The sequence below is a fragment of the Bufo bufo genome, chromosome 1, assembly GCF_905171765.1.
Source record: "Bufo bufo chromosome 1, aBufBuf1.1, whole genome shotgun sequence".
NCBI lineage: Eukaryota > Metazoa > Chordata > Amphibia > Anura > Bufonidae > Bufo > Bufo bufo.
Genome location: NC_053389.1, coordinates 820,025,743 through 820,046,557, shown reverse-complemented (window position 1 = coordinate 820,046,557; position 20,815 = coordinate 820,025,743). Strand labels below are relative to the sequence as shown.

The 20,815-nt window shown below is 42.8% G+C and overlaps 1 protein-coding gene and 1 long non-coding RNA gene across 2 annotated transcripts in view; both read left to right on the top strand.

Annotated features, from left to right (window-relative positions):
- LOC120989368 (olfactory receptor 10A7-like) overlaps positions 1 to 7,732 on the top strand; it is a 54,727-nt gene extending 46,995 nt beyond the window's left edge. Inside the window, exon 2 of the mRNA XM_040417429.1 lies at positions 6,806 to 7,732. Coding sequence (XP_040273363.1) covers positions 6,806 to 7,732 — 927 coding nt within the window. The remainder of the gene's footprint in view (positions 1 to 6,805) is intronic.
- Positions 7,733 to 16,218: 8,486 nt separating this feature from the next.
- On the top strand, positions 16,219 to 20,594 carry LOC120986638. The gene is made up of 3 exons (XR_005775715.1): positions 16,219 to 16,353; positions 19,961 to 19,998; positions 20,536 to 20,594. It is a non-coding gene; the product is annotated as an uncharacterized LOC120986638 (long non-coding RNA).
- The last annotated feature ends 221 nt before the right edge of the window (positions 20,595 to 20,815 follow it).

Here is a 20,815-nt window from a genome sequence, read left to right as displayed (position 1 = left end):
CAGGACTCATATCAGGTAATTTGCATATCACTCAAAACGTTTTTTTAACACAATAAAAGCGCAGAGAGCTATGGGACCTGGGTACTGCAGATGAGCTAGTGGCCATCTAGCAGCCCATGTCCCCAGCTCTATGCGCAAAATCATGGTGACAGGTTTCCTTTAATTGTCAGTAATGTTTGTAAACGGACAGAGATGTTTAATTGTACCTCTGTCCACCCCCCAAAAAATAAATAAAAAAATTTTGATAATCAGTGTACTGAACCTGTGACTTGTTATTGTTATTAAGCTGATCCGGCTCCAAGGTCTTATCCAATACACAATCATTGAAGAAAAAAAATGTTTGCAGCAGAATGCTGATGGGATACTGTGCTGGCAATAATGAACTGTAGAAACTTGAGGATTTAAAAAAAAAGCTTTGGAGAGATTGGTTGGTTTTGTAATGCAGATCTGCTAAGCTGAGTTTTGGTTGCTACAGTAGCAAGTAGCTCAACAGCTTAGTTTTTCACCTCCTGCCTTTCCTAAGCCATAACTTTATTTTTATTTTTTTCCATAAATATAGAAGCATGAGGGCTTGTTTTTGTGAGATAAGTTGCACTTTTTGCAAAATTTAATACTGCATACAATGTATTTTGTGGGTCAATACGAATATGATGATACCAAACTTACTACTTTTAAAAAATAAACACTTTTAAAAAAAATCAAAATTTTCTTTGCATCAGCATTTTCTAACAGCAATAACTTTTTTATACTTCTGTTTACAGAGCCGTATGAGGGCTTGTTTTTGTGGGACGAAATTTTTTATTTTATTGGTACCATTTTTGTGGTACGTACAACTTTTTTATCACTAGTGTTGAGCGCGAATATTTGAATTACGAATATTTAATTGCGAATATTGTAACTTCGAGAATTCGCAAATATTCGTTTTTAGAATATTCGTCATTTTTTTCCATCTGAAAACATGATTCCTCCCTACTTCTTGATTGCTACTTGTGCCTGCTACAGCAACATTTTTTGCCACTGTCTGTTCCTTTGGAGGGCCCGGGAAACTGTAGGCCATAGTGTACAGTAACTGTATCAGTAATGTAACAGATTAAATAACTATGAATGTTGCAGCTGTTGAACAAGATAAATGCGGTGATATATTACACTTCCCTTTAATACTGAGGCACAGTAATTCTATGTATAAAGTAACAGATTAACTGGGAATGTGGCAGCAGTTGAACAAGATGCAGACGGCGATATATTAGATCGCCCTTTAATACTGAGCCACAGTATAAACAAACAAATTAACTGGAATGTGGCAGAAGTTCCACAACATGCACACGGCAATTATACTCAACCTGCACTGTCTCTGTTGTCTCCCTATGTTCTCCCTAAAGTCTCTAAAATCTCTCCCTACGATCTCTCCTCACTGTCACTGCACTGTCCCTGCACTCTCCCTATCCAATATTCTATCTACAACACTGTCCCTAGCACATAAGCATTTCTTACGTCTTTCCCTAAGCTCACAGTGAAATGGCAGAAACCGAGCGGGATAAGGGTCTTATAGGGCTATGAAATCACAGGGGATGGCTACCTGCAGATTGGCTAGCTGCATGGTATGGTCTGCATGGTCATATCGCTTTCCCAGGCTTCTTAATTTCCCTTTGTAACAAGCGCAGCATCCATTTTAGAAAAAAAATTAAGATTCATTACCACAAAGCATGAGGAAATTCGGATTTGTGGCAAAACAAATTTTTCCTAAACTTCAGAACAAATTTCACTTTGGATGCTTCGATTCCCTTGGCACTGATGATCATCACATAGCTGCAAGCTGTACTGATTGGTTCAGTTATCACTGGGGAGCATGGAGAAGATGGGAAAGTAAGACCAGCAGCGGGAAATAGCTACAGTATAGCACTGTAGCCGAATCCATTGGTTAAATCATGATGATCCCATAGCTGATAACGGAACCAAGGGGAGGTTCTGAGGACGCCGGCAGCACGGGGCAACTGTTTCTGAAAGCGTGCACAGAAGCATGCTTCAGGAACAGTAGAGTGACCTTATTTAACATGACTGCAGCATAGGGCACATGCTGCAACAACATTAAAAGACAGTGCAGCGACGAGAGGGGGTTAAACACCACCTGCCCCCAATAAGGGACAATTTTTGGAAATTTTGTAATATTAAAAAGCATAACAAATCTGGGAGAAAGTAAGAGCAAAATATTGGAAAGAAAAACTGAACCTAGGAGACCCCAGAGTCTCATTATAACAATTTCCAGGCCAATTGGAACATTTTAGATTCAGGTAGAATTTGATTTAAATTAATTTTTTTTAAAGATTTGATGATTTGGACAAAAAACAAATCCCAAGAAATTCGCTCAGCCTAGCACATACCTACAGTAAGTTTGTACTAGCGACAGGCAATGTCGGCAGACAGCCTGGAGGAACAAAACGTGTTTATCTGGCCTATCCAAGAACGGTATGGAAATATGGATCTGACAACTGCTCCATAAAAGGAATAATATCAAAAGCAGGTCCCTTTTTGGCAATCTACAAACAGCAGAGAATTTCGTTCTTATATATTGTATTTGTAATGTAACGCGTTTCGATATTGATCTGATGCCTTCATCTATCTATCATCACTCCTATAAGCAGTGGGTTTTGGTGTAGCTTTGCAGATACTTTTGTTATGTGAGGTATTCTTGCTGATTTGCCATGCTCTGTATTCCCCCAATCATGTCCTGTATATGTATTGTACATAATATTGTGGCAACGTGTGGCAAATGTTGGTCACACTGTTATTGGCTTTCCTGACTAGGTTGTGGGTGGTGGTTTTTGGGGGGTTTCTCTTCTTTTTTTACTTTTCTTTTTTCTTCTTTTTTCAGTTTTTTATATTTTTCTTTCCCCATTTTCTCCGTCCCATTGGTTATTCCTGGGCTCATGCTGTACCATTGTTTTAGGATATATTTATTAGGGAGTGTTCCTAGAAGTGAACTTGATATAGGTATCTACCCGTACTGAGGGATATACCCGTGCATGGAGTACCAGGTAGGGCGTTTTGTGATATTCATGTTTTATAGTGTATATTTTTGGGATATGGTGACACTTGACATGTGGAAGATCTTTTTGGGGGTAGTAGCAGCATAGGTCAGGTGATTCTGGCACCTTTATACATCTGTCGTTTTATTATTACTATTATATTGTTATATATTGTGTACATGGATTTTTATGCAATAAAGTGGATATATTTTTGACTATATTGGATATGTCTTTGTTGTTTGTGAGTGAGCAACATTATAGGTATATGTTCTGGTAAATGTGCATACCCTGATTTGATTTGTTGTTGTATTGAGGCCTGTTTTGGTTTTATGTTTTGTTATGTGAATACAGTTTAAATTTAGAAGACAGAATACACAGGAGAAAACATGAAATGATCTGCACAGAGAGACTTCACGGAGTCCCATGCCATTATCGTGCCCATATATACAGCCATGTGTTTTATAAATGATCCCTATTCCACATCTCACTGAAGCACCAGGAATCTCCGTATAACACAGATATTATACACATTCTGAGCACAGATCTTCGAGCAATGCCAAGAAATTCATAACAACTGTTTATTATTAGAATATATTAATGCAGCAACATGGAAATATCTGATGTAAGTACTGATCACTACACTTGTCATCACACCTCTACTGTATTCTCAACTAGTCATTTATCAAAATACTGTACTTCTAACCTTTGTAACCCTTCATTGGTCATTGGGGCCATCAGACTCTTCATCTCAATCTCATTTTGCTTCCCTCATAACTCTGACGTCTACATTCGTCACAGATGGCAGATAGGACAATCTCTATATAATGTAGTGAAGTTACCATTGAGTTCTATAATAAAACGTGACCCCAAGGGCACATCTATATTTATGGTACTATAAGGAATCAGGTGCATAACCATGTAATATTGGAAGCTTCAAAGCTTATTTAGAAAACAGTTCCTACAGACTGTTATCAAGTTGGTATTGGCTTGAGTTTAAAGGTGTCCTCCTAGCCTTCAAAGGGGTGTTGGCTTTACTGGTGAAATATCCAGACAATGGTCTTTAGGATTGTCCCCAGTAGACATCCAGGTAGCTGGTAGCATGCTTGGTTAGGAACATAGTGATAATGGATCCTGTGTCAGTATTGGGTAGAAATTTTAAAGGTACAAAATCAACAGCAGTAGTGGAGTGTCCCACTCCGTGTTGGAAGTTGGCCACTTTAATCTTCAAATTCCCTACAACAGGCTGGTAGTTGAGGAGCAGGAGAAGCAAAGTCCAATATGTAGCTGCTATCTTAGTCCCTTGGCCCTGGCCAAGCTGAGGAAGCAGGGAGAACATCCTTACAGCTATCTAGCACAGACCAGAGTAAACTGTGGATATAGAGAAAGTCTAGTGGAGGTAGAAGCAGCATTAGCTTATGGACTCCACAGCACCAGTGACTGAGAGAAGCCTTACAGCACCTGGACACAGCCGGACGACTAGGCGCAAGGTTGCCCATTACCACAAACCTCTATGGATATTGTGGACCAGTGTTTCTGAAAGCAACCAGTGCAAACAATGGAGCAGAGGATTCATGCCTGCTGTTAGAGAGACCGCCCTGTGTGTTGCTAAACACAAGTAAGAGTCATTATTATATCCAGTATCTGGCGGCTAGAGTGTGGACAAAGTGAGGACAGTTAGAAAGGAGCTCTCTCATACCAGCCAGAGGAAAATCTCAATGCACCTATTGTCAAGCCTGTTACTAGGATTGCAGCTAAGGCTACTTTCACAATCGCGTTTTTTACCGATCTGCCATGGGCGGATCCGCTCAGATAATACAACCGACTGCATCCGTTCAGAACAGACCCGTTTGTATTATCTTTAACATAGCCAAGACTGATCCGTCTCGAACACTATTGACAGTCAATAAAGGACAGGTCCATTTTCTATTGTGCCAGATTGTGTCATAGAAAACAGATCCGTCCCCGTTGACTTACATTGTGTGCCAGGACACATCCGTTTGGCTCAGTTTCATCAGACGGACAACAAAACGCTGCAGGCAGTGTTTTGGTGTCCGACTCCAAAGCGGAATGGAGACGGAACGGAGGCAAACTGAGGCATTCTGAGCGGATCGTTTTCCATTCAGAATGCATTAGAATGCAAACTGATCCATTTTGGACCGCTTGTGAGAGCCCATGACGGATCTCACAAACGGAAATCCAAAATGCAAGTGTGAAAGTAGCCTAAGACAGTCATGTATGCATCACATGGGTTGTCACCCTTGGCATGTAAATGTACTGCACTAACTACCTCAAGGCAATTGATTAAGTAAAGGTTCTGCTGTTCACAACCATTGGCTCCTTATCCTTTCAACCACCTTCCTTTGCACCTGATGGTGCTGATGTCACAAACACCAGGGACCCTGCCTCCAAACACCTTAAATCATTCCACCAATGGCACCTCAACCACCATCTGGCGGGAGTCCTTGGACAACAGAGTGTGCCCCGAAGGAACTGGTGCTGTCGTTCCATTCACACCGGCCCAAGGAGCTCTACAGAACAGTGAGTAAATAACTTCTACCGCCATCGGCCCGCCAATACTCACATACTGCCCCTGCGACCCGCTTGCTGCAGTAGATGGGGCCAAAATTTCAAGGTGAGCATGACACAGATATCTAAACTGAAGCCAGGCAAGTCATTGACAGAAAAGTAACAGGTTTGATGCCTTATGGTGGAGTTATTCTAGGGAGCACTATCTCCACCACACCTGCCCTCTGGATGGACCATGCAATGACCCACAGAGCTTCTACAGTTCAGTACAAGGACACAAAAGGCACCATGGACTGCTTACTGTTGTATGACACTGTCTTACTTTGGCAATGAGTGAATATCTACTTGATAGCAGATCTGCTTGATCCTTCAGCCTCTAATAATAAATTACTGCCCGGATTCAGCCATTATTCTCCCAGTCCTTCTACCACACACTGTTTTTTATATTACTGTATATCTAATACAACATTTAGCAAAATTTTACCATGCGATGAGCATCATTGCCCTCCTGATCACCATGGACACGGTTTATCAATTTCTTTTATAACCTTTAATTATTCAGTATTTCCTTTATAATCCCTATTGATTTTACTTTGACTGTATTTAGTATGTAGAGTATATAAAGTAAATGATTACATATCATAGCCAACTGGCAGGACCCTCACCGATTCCTTAGAAAACTGGTTGAGCACTGCTGTTCAATCATAGATTTTCACTGCATAGCAATGCCCCTAGCCTTCAGAAGGGAGCTGTGTATTTCCACTGTGGATGGGAAGGAGCGCTGCTGTGCACAGAACACACTGGAGAGGTAGGAGTCCCAGCAATCGTAATAGGCTTTAAAGGGCATCTGTCAGCAGTTTTGTACCTATGAAATTGAGCTGTTACATGTGCGCTTGGCAGCTGAAGGCATCTGTGTTGGCCCCATGTTCTTATGTGCCCGCATTGCTGAGAAAAATTATGTTTAAATATATGCAAATTAGCCTCTAGGAGCAACAGGGGCGTTGCCGTTACACCTAGAGGCTCTGCTCCCTCTGCAACTCTCTGAGTTTGACAAATATCCCTAAGTAGAACTGGCTTAGTTGCCCAGAGTAGCCAATCAGATTCCTCCTTTCATTTTGGACAGCTCCTTTGGAAAAAGAAATGAGAAATCTGATTGGATGCTATGGGCAACTAAGCCATTTCTATTTTACACCAGTTTGATCATTGACCCCTTATGTTTTTATTTAATGTCTTATTTTTTTTGTCCCTAAATACAGAAGAGTAATCTGACTGTGGTTGTAGAGTTTGTTCTCCTAGGATTTCACACTGGTCCACAGTTAAGCATTTTCCTGTTCTCTTTGCTGCTTGTGGTTTACTGTGGAGAAATAACTGGGAACCTCCTGATCATCACCCTGGTGTCCACCAGCAAGAACCTCCAGACTCCAATGTACTTCTTCATTTCACAACTGTCCATCAGTGACATCTTATTACCCACTGACATTGTCCCCAACATGCTCTACATTCTACTGAATAATGAGGGGATCATTACTTTTACTGGATGTATCACTCAGTTATATTTCTTTTGTGTCTTTGAGGTATTTGAATGCCTTCTTCTCACAGTGATGTCCTATGACAGATATGTGGCCATCTGTAATCCCCTCCATTACTCCTCCATAATGACCAGTGGACATTGTGTGAAGTTAATCTGTATATGTTGGGTTGCAGCTTTCACCCTTGTGCTAATTTATGTCATAACAACGTCAATGCTAAAGTTTTGCAAACCAAATATTCTTGACCACTTTTTCTGTGATTATGTTCCTCTGCTAGAAAAAGCTTGCTCTGACACCTTCATTGTGAAAATTCAGGTGATTATAGTAAGCATACCTGTAGTCATTATACCAAGCATTATCATTATTGCATCTTATGTCAATATTATTGTCAACATCTTAAGGATCCCATCCAGTACCGGTAGACAGAAGGCCTTCTCCACCTGTAGCTCCCACCTCATTGTGGTCTCCATATTTTATTGGACTCTATACAGTGTTTATGTATTTCCAACAAAAGGACAAACCTCAACCATTAATAAGATCCTATCACTGCTATATACTGTGTTTATCCCAGTGGTCAACCCCATTATCTATAGTTTGAGGAACAAAGATATTGTGACAGCCCTAAATGAAACATTTAGTAAGTTTATACTTTAGAACAATCTATAAAAATGATAGTTTTAGTGTGTAGCTTCAAGTTCCCCAAGTAACAAAAGGCTTCTGATGATGAAACCAGCCATGCATCACACCTGACCACATATGGCTTTTATAAAGACCAAAATAGCCTGTGAATGTGTGAATGTACGCTACCAGTTGGTAAAACACCAATAATATCTATATCTAGGGCATAGATGGGGGGGGGGGGGGGAACGTGGCCCCAGAGGCTGAGTGTTAGGGACACCAACAAAAAAGGCCAGGGATTTAGATGCATGATTAGGATAACCAAATGACTTTTTTCCCCAAGTGAATAAAAGCATGAGTTAATGGTAGAACACTGCTTCGTCTACTGCAGATTAATTTTTTTATTTGTAGTGAAGGGTCTGATAATTTTATGTTACAACTTGGAATGCATTATCATAAAATTAGCTTTTAAAGGGGTTCTGCCCAGTCATTTAACTGATGATCTATCCTCTGGATAGATCATCAGCTTCTGATAGGCGGGGGTCCGACACCCGGGACCCCCGCCGATCAGCTGTTTCAGAAGGCAGCGGCGCTCCAGCAGCGCCGCGGCCTTCTCACTGTTTACCGCCGGCCCACTGACGTCACGACTAGTATCAACTAGCGTGGGCGGGGCTAAGCTCCGATCAAGTGAACAGCGCTTAGCCCCGCCCACGCTAGTTGATACTAGTCGTGACGTCAGTGGGCAGGCGGTAAACAGTGGTTGATCTTTGCCTGTTTATTTCACAGGTATAGCACTTTGGTCAATTGTCCTGCAATTGCTACAATGTGTATTAAACACATGACTCAATGGCATACATTGTTACTAAACACTAGTCTTTATCTATCTATACTGTGCAGTGGCAAGCACAGTATAGATAGATAAAGACAGGGGCGGCACACAGATAGTGTTTAGTAACAATGTATGCCATTGAGTCATGTGTTTAATACACATTGTAGCAAAGTGCTATACCTGTGAAATAAACAGGCAAAGATCAACCACAATAATTAGTTGTGTGGTTAGACTTTAGCATCACTCAGTCATCTAAAAGCCTGCTCTCTATGTGCATACGTATGCACAACCAAGCAGCTATCACAGTACCAGCTTGCCCCTATCAATAATACAAGTCATACTCTGCTGTCAATGGCTAATGCATGCCCTCAGGAATAGGGTCATGTGTATACCTTTGCAAATTTGCATTTAAAATCACACATGTTGTTTTGCTCATTTTCCAAAACAGTGTAATGAGAATTGGGATGTGGTTACAACATCCATATGGCCACATGCCTCTCAGTCACCGCTAGTGATCACTAGCAGCCACTGGGTTAATTGGTTTCAAAATCCATTAAGGACTGACAGTTTTAACGGTTCCTTCTGTCCTGATACCGCATGTTTTAAAATAATGAAAGAAAGAGATAATTTTACAAATTTAGTGGAGATCCCTAAAGGGATTTTTTTGGTCCAATGACCGTTGTGCTAATGTCAGCTGAACATAACTATATTAGTGCCATCTCACTGCCTAAAGCCTTTATTGAGAAAAACAAACTTTTATAATATGCTAATTAGCCTCTAGGAGCGGGGGGATGGGGGGGCATTGCACCTACTCCTAGAGGCTCCGTTTGCCCACCTCTTTTCACGTCCTTCTTCTCTTGATTGACAGGGCCAGGGCAACGCTGCTCTCCTCCCGCCGGCCGTGTCTGCAGTGTAAATCTCGCGCCGTTCAGTATTTGGCGCAGGCGCAGTGAGGAAGCCAGCAGCAGCCGAGCGTCCATCCCTCACTGCGCCTGTGCCGTTACACTGCAGACACGGCCGACGGGAGGAGAGCAGCACTGCCCTGTCAATCAAGAGATGAAGGACGTTAAAAGAGGTGGACAAACTGAGCCTCTAGGAGCAGGTGCAATGCCCCCCCTGCTCCTAGAGGCTAATTAGCATAATATAAAAGTTAGTTTTTTTTCTCAATAAAGGCTTTAGGCAGGGAGATGGCACTAATATAGTTATGTTCAGCTGACATTAGCACATTGCTAATGTCAGCCAGCTTAATACCCATTTTTCAGGTGACAGAAAACCTTTAAGTGTGAAAAAATATATATATTGTAGGGATTTCCCAAATGGTAGCCTTCGGATAAATACACAGTAGCCTTTTAGTGGTGGAAATCAAAGTAATAAATGTATTTTATTGTTGGCACACCACAATTCAACAGGCGGCAGTGATCAACTTACTTCAGCCGACACTTAAAGAAAAAACAATTCATTTTCGAATCTGAACAAATCACATAGGATGGATTAGGGCACAGTACCGTACTCCCCACGGAGTGGATGGGGACCTTGCTTTGTCCTTTGTCTCTCTGCAGAGACCCTCCGCTTTTCATTTGGCTCCAAAAACACACAGCTACACAGAGCTCCACCATCAGCCAGGTAATCACACCCCTGACCCTGCTGGCTGACTTTTTGTAAGCCAGTCAAAACCCAGCCTGGATCATGGGGAGTAGCCACCCGCCCAGCACTATGGCTACTCCCAATAAGAGCCGTCCCGGATTAGCTTTTCACAGCTATGCTAACTACCAAAGTGTCCATCAGCAACTGCTGCTGACATATACACTACTGGCTCCTACTTCACCGAGGCCAGGAACCTCGGTGACACATATCTTCCATCTATGATGGTCCCTTGTGCCTTTCTACATACCCCCCCTGCCCAAAGCCAGGGGTCTGGGCAACTCCAGCAAACTTGTAGTGTACTCTGGACAGGGCATCCGCATTTCCTTGTAGCGTGCCCGGTCTATACTCTACCAAAAACCTAAAGTCCTGTAGGGCTAGAAACCAACGGGTGATACTGGCATTCTTACCCTTTTTCTCTCTTAACCATTGCAGAGGGGCATGATCCGAGACTAGTGTAAATCTTCGTCCCAGGAGGTAGTATCGGAGACAATCAAGGGCCCACTTAATGGCCAAGCATTCCCTTTCAATTATAGAGTAATTCCGCTCTGCCGGGGACAGTTTTCTGCTGCGGTAACACACGGGATGTTCCTCCTCATTTATGACTTGAGACATTACTGCCCCTACGCCTACTTCTGATGCATCTGTCTGAACAATAAATTCCCGGGAGAAGTCAGGGGCTACCAAGATGGGCTGTCTACCGAGGGCGGACTTAAGTTTTTGGAAGTCCTCTTCAGCCTCCGGGGACCACTTGATCACAGCAGACTTCCCCCCTTTTGTAAGGTCGGTCAGGGGTACTGCTAGTTCTGCAAACTTAGGAACAAATCTCCTGTAGTATCCCACAATACCGAGAAAGGCTTTGACCTGTTTCTTGGTAAGTGGGCGGGGCCATTTTTGGATAGCTTCCACTTTAGTTACTTGGGGTTTTATTATTCCTCTTCCTACAATATATCCCAAGTATCGAGCCTTTTCCAACCCCATGGCACACTTACTTGGATTTATAATGAATCCGGCCTTTCGTAGCGCATCTAGGATGCTCTGAACTTTACTGAGATGACTCTCCCAATCTTGACTGAAGATCACTATATCATCCAAGTAAGCGGCCGTATATTCCCGATGTGGGTGTAAGATTTGGTCCATAGCTCTCTGGAAGGTGGCGGGGGCCCCTTGCAACCCAAACGGCATCCTAACGTACTGGAAGGACCCTTCCGGTGTAGAAAATGCAGTTTTTTCCCTAGCTTCTCTCAACAATGGAATTTGTCAGTATCCCTTTGTAAGATCCAGGGTCATTATGTATCGAGCTGGCCCTAGACTCTCAATGAGCTCATCCACCTGGGGCATGGGATAAGCATCTACTTTGGACACCTCGTTTAATTTGTTGTAGTCATTACAAAGCCGCCATTCTCCATTGGGCTTCGGGACTATCACTATGGGACTAGACCACCTTTGTTTTTGATTCCTCAATTACCCCTAGTTTTAACATTCTCTGGACCTCTTTGGAAACTATCTCCCTTCGGGCTTCAGGTATCCTGTACGGTTTACTCGCACCTGAGGGTCCGTTAGAATCTCATGTTCCACGACCTTGGTTAAGCCAGGAGTTTCTGTAAACAAGTCCCTATTCTGCTGCAACAGGAGCTGGCATTGGTATTTTTTGGAAGGGGACAGGGTTTCGGCAATTTTTAAATTGTCGATCGTGGTGTCTGGTTGGGTCAACAGACATGGGCTCTCAGGAGGGTCCCTATCCTTCCATGGTTTTAGCAAGTTGATGTGGTAGATTTGATAGGGCTTTCTCCTACCTGGCTGATGTACCCGGTAGTTAACTTCGCCCACCCTCTCAGTTATCTCATAGGGCCCTTACCACTTGGCCATAAACTTGCTCTCCACTGTGGGGACTAAGACTAAAACCCTGTCCCCTGGGCTGAACTGCCTAAGACGGGCTGTCCTGTTGTATATGTTCGCTTGTGCCTCCTGTGCCTGGAGCATATGCTCTTTCACAATAGGTGTTATTTGAGCTATTTGCTCCTGCAATGTAGTAACATGTTCAATGATACTTTTATAAGGCGTGATCTCACTCTCCCAGGTCTATTTAGCGATATCTAACAGGCCTCGTGGATGCCTTTCATACAACAACTCAAAAGGCGAGAAACCTGTTGACACTCGGGGTACCTCTCTGACTGAGAACAGTAGATACGCCAACAGGTAATCCCAATCTCGGCCATCTTTCTCGACCACTTTTTTCAAAATGGCCTTCAAAGTTTTTTTGAAGCGTTCCACCAGGCCATCTGTCTGTGGGTGGTACACTGAGGTAAGCAACTGGGTAATTTTTTATACTTTACAGAGATCCTGCATGACCCTGGACATGAACGGGGTCCCTCTGGTCAGTCAGGATTTTCTTTGGGCAGCCCTGTTCTGGAGAAAATCTGGAACAGTTCTCTGGCTATAACTTTAGAGGTAGCTTTCCTCAAGGGCACCGCCTCAGGGTATCAGGTAGCATAATCCATTACCACTAATATATATTGGTGCCCCCTCGCAGATTTTACTAAAGGCCCAACTAAATCCATCGCAGTTTTCTCAAATGGTATCTCGATAATTGGTAAAGGTATTAGAGGGCTGCGGAAGTTTGCTACTGGAGAGGATACTTGGCATGTGGGGCAGGGTTGGAAGTAATCCTTAATTTCTCTGTAACACCCGGGCCAATAAAACCTCTGCAAAACCCTTTCAAGGGTTTTATCAGCCCCTAAGTGACCCCCTAATACATGGCTATGTGCCAGAAACATTACCATGCGTTGGTATGGTTTAGGAACCACGAGCTGTTCCACTAATTCTTCCTGGATTTTAGTCACCCGGTACAACAAGTTTTCAATCATAGCAAAGTGAGGGTGCCCCATTGACTACCCCCACATTGTTTAAGGCCTCTTTCAGAGTCTCATCTCAAAACTGAGCAGTCCCAAAGTTTCCATGAGACACATCTAAGTCCGGGACCATCTCCTCAAGGGCAGACTCCTCCTCATTCTCGCCTACCATGGCCAAGAATGGAAAGTCAGGGACCATTTCAGGGTCTAGGAGCACCAGACTATCTGCGGCCCCAGGGCGTTGTTGCGGTACTGCCTTGGCCCACAGGTCCCAGAACACAGGGCAGTCTCGGCCAATAATCATCTCGTGCATCATCCTCTTTATGACCCCTACCTGGTGGTATACCGTACCCTCTTCTGTTTTTAAGGTGACCTGGGCTATTGGGTAAACCTTGGTATCACCATGAATGCAGGTGACTCCCAAGGTCTTCCCAGGAACCAACTTATAAGGAATCCGGGCCGTTAGGAGTGTGACCAGGCGCCCCGAGTCCAGAAGTCCCGTTGTGGGGTTGCCATTCACATGAATTGTACAAAAAGGGAGTCCTTCCTTAACATTAGGAACCGCACTACACGCAAACATTGAGGTTTGTCTCCCCACAGAACAGTCCGTTTGTTCTGGGCTGATGGGACATTGGGCTGCCATATATCCCAGGCCATGGCACCTCCAGCAGATGACCTCTCTTAAGGGCGGTCATGGTGTTGGTTCTGGTAGACTCTTGGCCTCATAGCGTCCACCCCTGGGGGGGTTTAGTCCCTTTCTCTGCACTTCAGACTCAACCCGCGCCTTCCAGTAGGGGGAGTTCAAGGATCCTGAGGCAGCTAGGGTTGGCTCTACGGCATAGTACCTCTCTACCAAGCATATTAAGTTATCTGCAGTCTGCTGATTTCCTTGCGCAACCCAGCACTGTACCGGCTTAGAGAGTGCATGCATGAATCGGTCCATTACGACCCGCTCCACCATTTTGGCTGGGGAACAGACATCTGGCTGTAGCCATTTTTGGATGAGGTGCAGTAGATCAAACATTTGGGACCTGGGAGGCTTGCTTCTCTGAAACCCCCACTGGTGCACCCTCTAAGCTCGAACGGTGATGGTTACCCCCAGACGTGCCAATATTTCTGCCTTTAGTCGGGAGTATTCCCATGAATCCTGCAACGATAAGTCATAATACGCCTTCTGGGGTTCGCCTGAGAGAAAGGGGTCCAGCACCTTGGCCAATTGCTCAGCTGGTAGTCTCTCACGCTCAGCGATCTGCTCAAACGCGGTGAGGAAGGCTTCTACGTCATCCTCTGCAGTCATTTTTTGTAAGGCAGATTGCATGTTTTTTCTTCCGCCCACATTCTGTTCAGCCACATACCCCACTGATTGTGCTGCCACCCTCTCTCTTAGGGTTGCAATTTTCTCCGACAGTAGGCGGTTCATCTCCTGCTGATGGGCATTAGCCTGCTGTTGAGCCTGCAAAGCATCTGCATGAGCCCTTTGCTGCTGTAGATTGCTCTGCACCATCTGCTTGATAAGATCCTCCATTTTCACCGACTCTTGTTGAAGCTCCACTGCTGCTTTAATCCAGGACATCAATTGAAAAACTTGCTTTCAACAAAAAAAGTCCATTCAGTAATTTAGGCTACTGGCCCTTTAAGAGTCCAACCAGAGAAAAGAAAACAGCTTCTGACATTTAACTTGTTGCTACTTCAAGCAATCCTGGGTGTGCCAGCATCCGACACCATTTGTAGGGATTTCCCAAATGGTAGCCTTCGGATAAATGTATTTTATTGTTGGCACACCACAATTCAACAGGCGGCAGTGATCAGCTTACTTCAGCCGACACTTAAAGAAAAAACAATTCAGTCTTGAATCTGAACAAATCACATAGGATGGATATACAGTACTGTACTCCCCACGGAGTGGATGGGGACCTTGCTTTGTCCTTTGTCTCTTGGCACAGACCCTCCGGTTTTCACTCGGCTCCAAAAACACACAGCTACACAGAGCTCCACCATCAGCCAGATAATCACACCCCTGACCCTGCCGGCTGACTTTTTGTAAGCCAGTCAAAACCTGGCCTGGATCATGGGGAGTAACCACCCACCCAGCACTATGACTACTCCCAATAAAAGAATACTTTGGATAGCTTGTCATCATAGAATACAATCATTCTAAAGATTTAGCTGCCTTCAGATGTTTTGAGGAAATCCCAAAAAAATGTATGTGGATATCTTCCTTATAACCTATTCAACAGATATGACTGTCATGATACATTTACCGATATGCACTGCTTTCTACTTATATAGAAAAAAGACGGCAAATTTTGTTGCAATGAATGTACTTGATATCAAAGATGTAACATGTAAACTGTTAATCATGTACATATAGACTGAATGTTGTCAAAATAAATTTTTTAGTGCCTGACGAAGGCCCAATAAGGCCGAAAACGTTTGCATATACGTTGCCGCTTTTTTCCAATAAAATTAATTCACGGAAAAGAATAAAACCCTCTTGCTGTGATTTTTGTATTACCATATTACGGGTGGGGACCCTATCCACAGCACCTAAAGAGGCAGGTAGCCACAAAGTCTGGCAAATATTGTTATTCTTCCCAATTTGGAAGGCTCCTGCTGAAGACCACACCATGACAGAGAATACCCTGTCCTACACTGAGGAAGAGATATCCACGGTGTTATCCCAAGTAACTTTGTCAAATGAGTTCCTCCAAACCCCAGTGGCGGACCTCCAGACAAGAGACCTTGAAAAGGAATCAAGGAGACTCCAGAGTTACGAACTTCATAGCGTAACTTTCGCGGAGTACATCAAAACACAACGAATCCCAAGGGGATTGAGAATGAGAATTCAACCAACCTTCTTCAGAGAGAACAAGGAATACTGTATAAGATTCGAACAAATCCTAAATAAGTGCTCATTTGACTTAATGAAACTCAGTCTCAAATACCTTCAGACAGCTATAACAGATACGCAAACAAAGATCCATTCCATTGAACTCCAATTACAAGCAATTACTTCACCGGAAGAATTCAAAAAGCTTCAAGACAGAATTTCGTCAACTCTAATGACAGCCAGAAAGGAAATTGAAACCATCAAAAGGAAGAAATTCCTACGGGATTGTAATGACTATAAAAATAACAACGTCTACAACTGGTCGGAAGGAAGGCAACGCATGAGAGACAGGTCATCATCCAGAGATTCACAGATGTCCACTTCTAGCAACGAGCAAGCAAGACTACCGAATTGCGGATTTCGGAGACCCCGAGGTACCAACCAAGGAAACAGAGGCGGAGAAACCACAGCGAATCCGAATACCACCAGAGTCATCAGATCACAGGTAGTAACCTTAGATAAGAGCACACCTCCCCCCCTCATACCTTGAAAAATGGACAGCAGAATTAGGTAGGGAGTTCAATAGCTCCGAGATAAAAGTCATTATTGCAAATACGAGATCTAAATCAATTAGCCCCAAAATACAAGAAACTCACTACAAAATAGTCTCACGCTGGTACAGAACCCCTATTATACTTAATCGTATGCTCCCAGATGTATCCCCGTTGTGCTGGAGATGCGAGGCGGAAAAGGGTACCATATCCCATATCTGGGTTCACTGCAAAAAACTAGAAGCCTTTTGGAAATCCATTACAATGATAATCAATAAAACCTTTAACACGACAGCTAAAATTCCCCCAAACTTGATTCTATTTAGTATATTCGATATACAAGCTTCCACTATCAGGCACCCATTAACACTACATATGTTAAATGTAGCCAAGCTACTTATCCCTAAAATTTGGAGGGAAAAAGAACCCCCATCCATTTCAGAGTGGCTGAAGGAGATGCATACCCTACATAATTATGAGAAACTAAGATTAATTAGAGATGATAATAAACCAAAATACCATCAAACTTGGGACCCTTGGATCAAACTGTTAGAAAAAGACGCCATAACTGAACATCTTTAATTAATCAGCTTCATCATCCTGACCCTGTACTCATAAGGTTAGATTAAACCTGACTCCCTCCCATCCCCTTCCCCGTGTTTCCCCTGTTAAATTGTTTTCCCCCCAAAGTTACTGTTCTCTCTGAGACATAGCTGGGATGACTTGACTAGGTCTGCCACAATCAGTAATTTAGAAGTTTGATAAACTCCAAAGTATTAAGGACACTGTAGTGGTATAGGCACATAACAAATGGCAAACACAATTCATGTTGTCAATAAAGACTTCGGTCCTAACTTGATATTTGATTGCCTGTCACCCCAGCGTCAATTGTTATAGGTTCAATAACTTTTGAAAACTAAAAATTTTCTTTCTTACATTAATACTTGATTGCTGTACAATCCCATTGTAATACATGTCATGATATTTAATGCTATGTAGACCAATCTTATTTATGTTTATGATATGGATTTTCATTATCATTTTATTGTAAAACAGAATTACTTTTTTGAATCTTAAAAATTTGAATAAAAAAATAATTTAAACAGAACAAAAACTGTGCTTTGGCGGACACTAAATGAATTGACCAGCCTCAGCAATAAACACAGATTTAGCTGAATATAAATTTTAGGCCTATTATTTAGGCGCTGGATGACAGGTATACGTTTACGGACAGAATTCGACTTGGAAATGCTGGGTAGCGTGTGAAGTTATTGAGGATGACACTATTCGCACCTTCAATCTAATATACCCTTTTATGGATAGATTTAAACTTGGCCTGATACAGCAGAAAAAAAATTATTTAGGGAATTGCTAAGTTGGGAATTGTATTCAACCCAGAACAAAAACTGTGCTTCGGCTGACAGCAGACAGTATTACAATTGGCTAGCACAGCTGAAACACCAGATTTAGTGTACTGCTATTTTGGCAATTGTATTTTACCCCTCAATAAAATAGCAAGCACAGCCAAGCCCCTGATGTAGGATATAGCAAAAAAAATAACCACACTATTGATGGTTAAATGGACTTGGTGGTAGCTTGTGCTGGCGCACCACAAGACACAAAATGGCCGCCGATCACCCAAGAAAAAAGTGACATAAAAACGCTCTGGGCAGCCTAAAAACAGTGAGCAATTAAATAGCAGCAGTTCAATGATCCACAGCTGTAGATCGATCACTGAATTAAGTGTTTTTGCAGAGTTAATCACTGTCTAATCTGGCCCTAACAGCAGCTGCAACCTCTCCCTACACTGATCATAGCAGAGTGACGTGCGGCGCTACGTGACTCCAGCTTAAATAGAGGCTGGGTCACATGGTGCACTGGCCAATCACAGCCATGCCATTAGTAGGCATGGCTGTGATGGCTTCTTGGGGAAGTAGTATGACGCTTGTTGATTGGCTGCTTTGCAGCCTTTCAAAAAGCGCCAAGAAAGCGCCGAACACCGAACCCGGACTTTTACGAAAATGTTCGGGTCCATGTCACGGACACCCCAAAATTCGGTACGAACCCGAACTATACAGTTCGGGTTCGCTCATCCCTATCTATTAACTCTTGTTCTACACAACAACTTCTTTTTGTTTCAGGATACATATTATATGCAGATATAAGGAACGGCAATGGGGTCCAACGTGGCCCCCCCATACGCAAATAGCTACATGGCAGATGTAGAGGAGTCATTCATCTACCAAAACTCACTTTTCAAACAACACAGCCGCCTATGGAAAAGATACATAGACGATATCTTCTGCATCTGGTTAGGACCCATAGACACACTTACACAATTCCATCAATTCCTCAATAATATTTATCCTGAATTACGCTTTACCATACATCCATCAGTTTTTTGGACACAAGAGTACACAAGGATTCATTAGGAAAATTATCCACTGACCTTTTTCGCAAACCAACGGACAGAAACAGTTTACTTCATTTCTCCAGTTTTCACCCTCCCACAACAAAAAAAGCACTACCGGGTTCACAGCTCAAAAGAGTTCAGGCAATAGTCACTGACTGCTTACTTAGGAGGGAACGGGAAACAGAGATGAAGAACCGCTTTAGAGAAAGAGGCTATCCTCCACAAACATTACATACCCCGACAAAAGGGAAAACCAGAACAATCACGAATGACAAACGTCTCGCCTTTGTACATAAATTCCACCCCAAATGCTCAGAAAGTGATCAACATAATTAAATCCCATTGGCCCCTCCTACGTAAGGCCTTTCCGGATATTGAGGAATTCAAGAACCCCATTCTCCCGTGTAATCATCGACCTAAAAACATTAAGGATTTCCTTATCAGAGCAGACATAGGCCCATCTAGATCACACCCAAGACAATTATTTTTTCAAACTCAAAAAACTGGTACTTTCCCGTGTTTGCATTGCGCACAATGCAGCAACGTACAAAAAGGTTCTATTGTTTCCCATCCACATACAGGCAAACCGTATAAAATTCAAGGCTATTTTACCTGCGAGACAGACCATGTAGTGTACTCCATCAAATGTCCTTGCGGACTAATGTACATAGGTGAAACTACACAAACAATCAGAGACAGAATATGCCAACATAAGTCCACAATTTGCCGTCAGAACCTGCTCCTACCACTCCCATACCATTTTGACCAGGCTCACCATAACATCTCACAATTGAAATTCCAAATAATTGAACAGGTATTACCCCCGAGAAGAGGGGGAGACAGATCCAGGATGCTGAAATACAGGGAGGCATTCTGGATCCACACTCTACAAACCCTGTCTCCCAAAGGACTAAACAGAAAATATGAACTTTATGCGTTTATGTGACTTCCATGACGGTTCCAGCCTAGATCAATTGCAGTTGAGATAACTATGACCTGACGGCTACTACTAATAATTATTTAATGTCTATGCAAAATATGTACTTCTATGTGATCATCACACTGTCAGTATTTACATATGGCCATAGTCTATCCATCTGTCATTTCTCTTCCAACATTAATTTCTATACTTTTCACCATCCCCACAGGTATCCTAGATAGATCCACTAGGACCATGCCGCAGGAGGTATCCTTTTTTCAAAATTTCGTACTTCTCTTATAATTAATAGTTTTTCTTTATACCAGCTCCTATCCAGTGCGCTTCACCGGCGTCATTTCCGGTCTTTGGAGCGCACATAGCCTCTACTTCCTGTCAGTTGGAACGCATCTTGCGTTCCACTGCTCGTTTCCGCTTTCCTGGAACGCACGCCGGCCGCACTTCCTGCCTCAGAGACGGCCGTCCTTCCGGTGCCGCGAACAGATCAAAAGCGGCACCGGGACACCAGAGACACAGTTACAGATGTACTGTGTGGCGGCTGGAGCGCTCCATCTTCCCATCTATACTCACCCTCTCACCTTATACTGTAGGTGAGACTGCATATTAGCTTTAGATATCTGTTATTCCTTCTGGTCTTTGTCTTTAGAGATTTAATGCAATATAAGAATACTTTGGATAGCTTGTCATCATAGAATACAATCATTCTAAAGATTTACCTGCCTTCAGATGTTTTGAGGAAATCCCAAAAAATGTATGTGGATATTTTCCTTATAACCTATTCAACAGATATGACTGCCATGATACATTTACCGATATGCACTGCTTTCTACTTATATAGAAAAAAGATGGCAAATTTTGTTGCAATGAATGTACTTGATATCAAAGATGTAACATGTAAACTGTTAATCATGTACATATAGACTGAATGTTGTCAAAATAAATTTTTTAGTGCCTGACGAAGGCCCAATAAGGCCGAAAACGTTTGCATATATGTTGCTGCTTTTTTCCAATAAAATTAATTCACGGAAAAGAATAAAACCCTCTTGCTGTGATTTTTGTATTACCC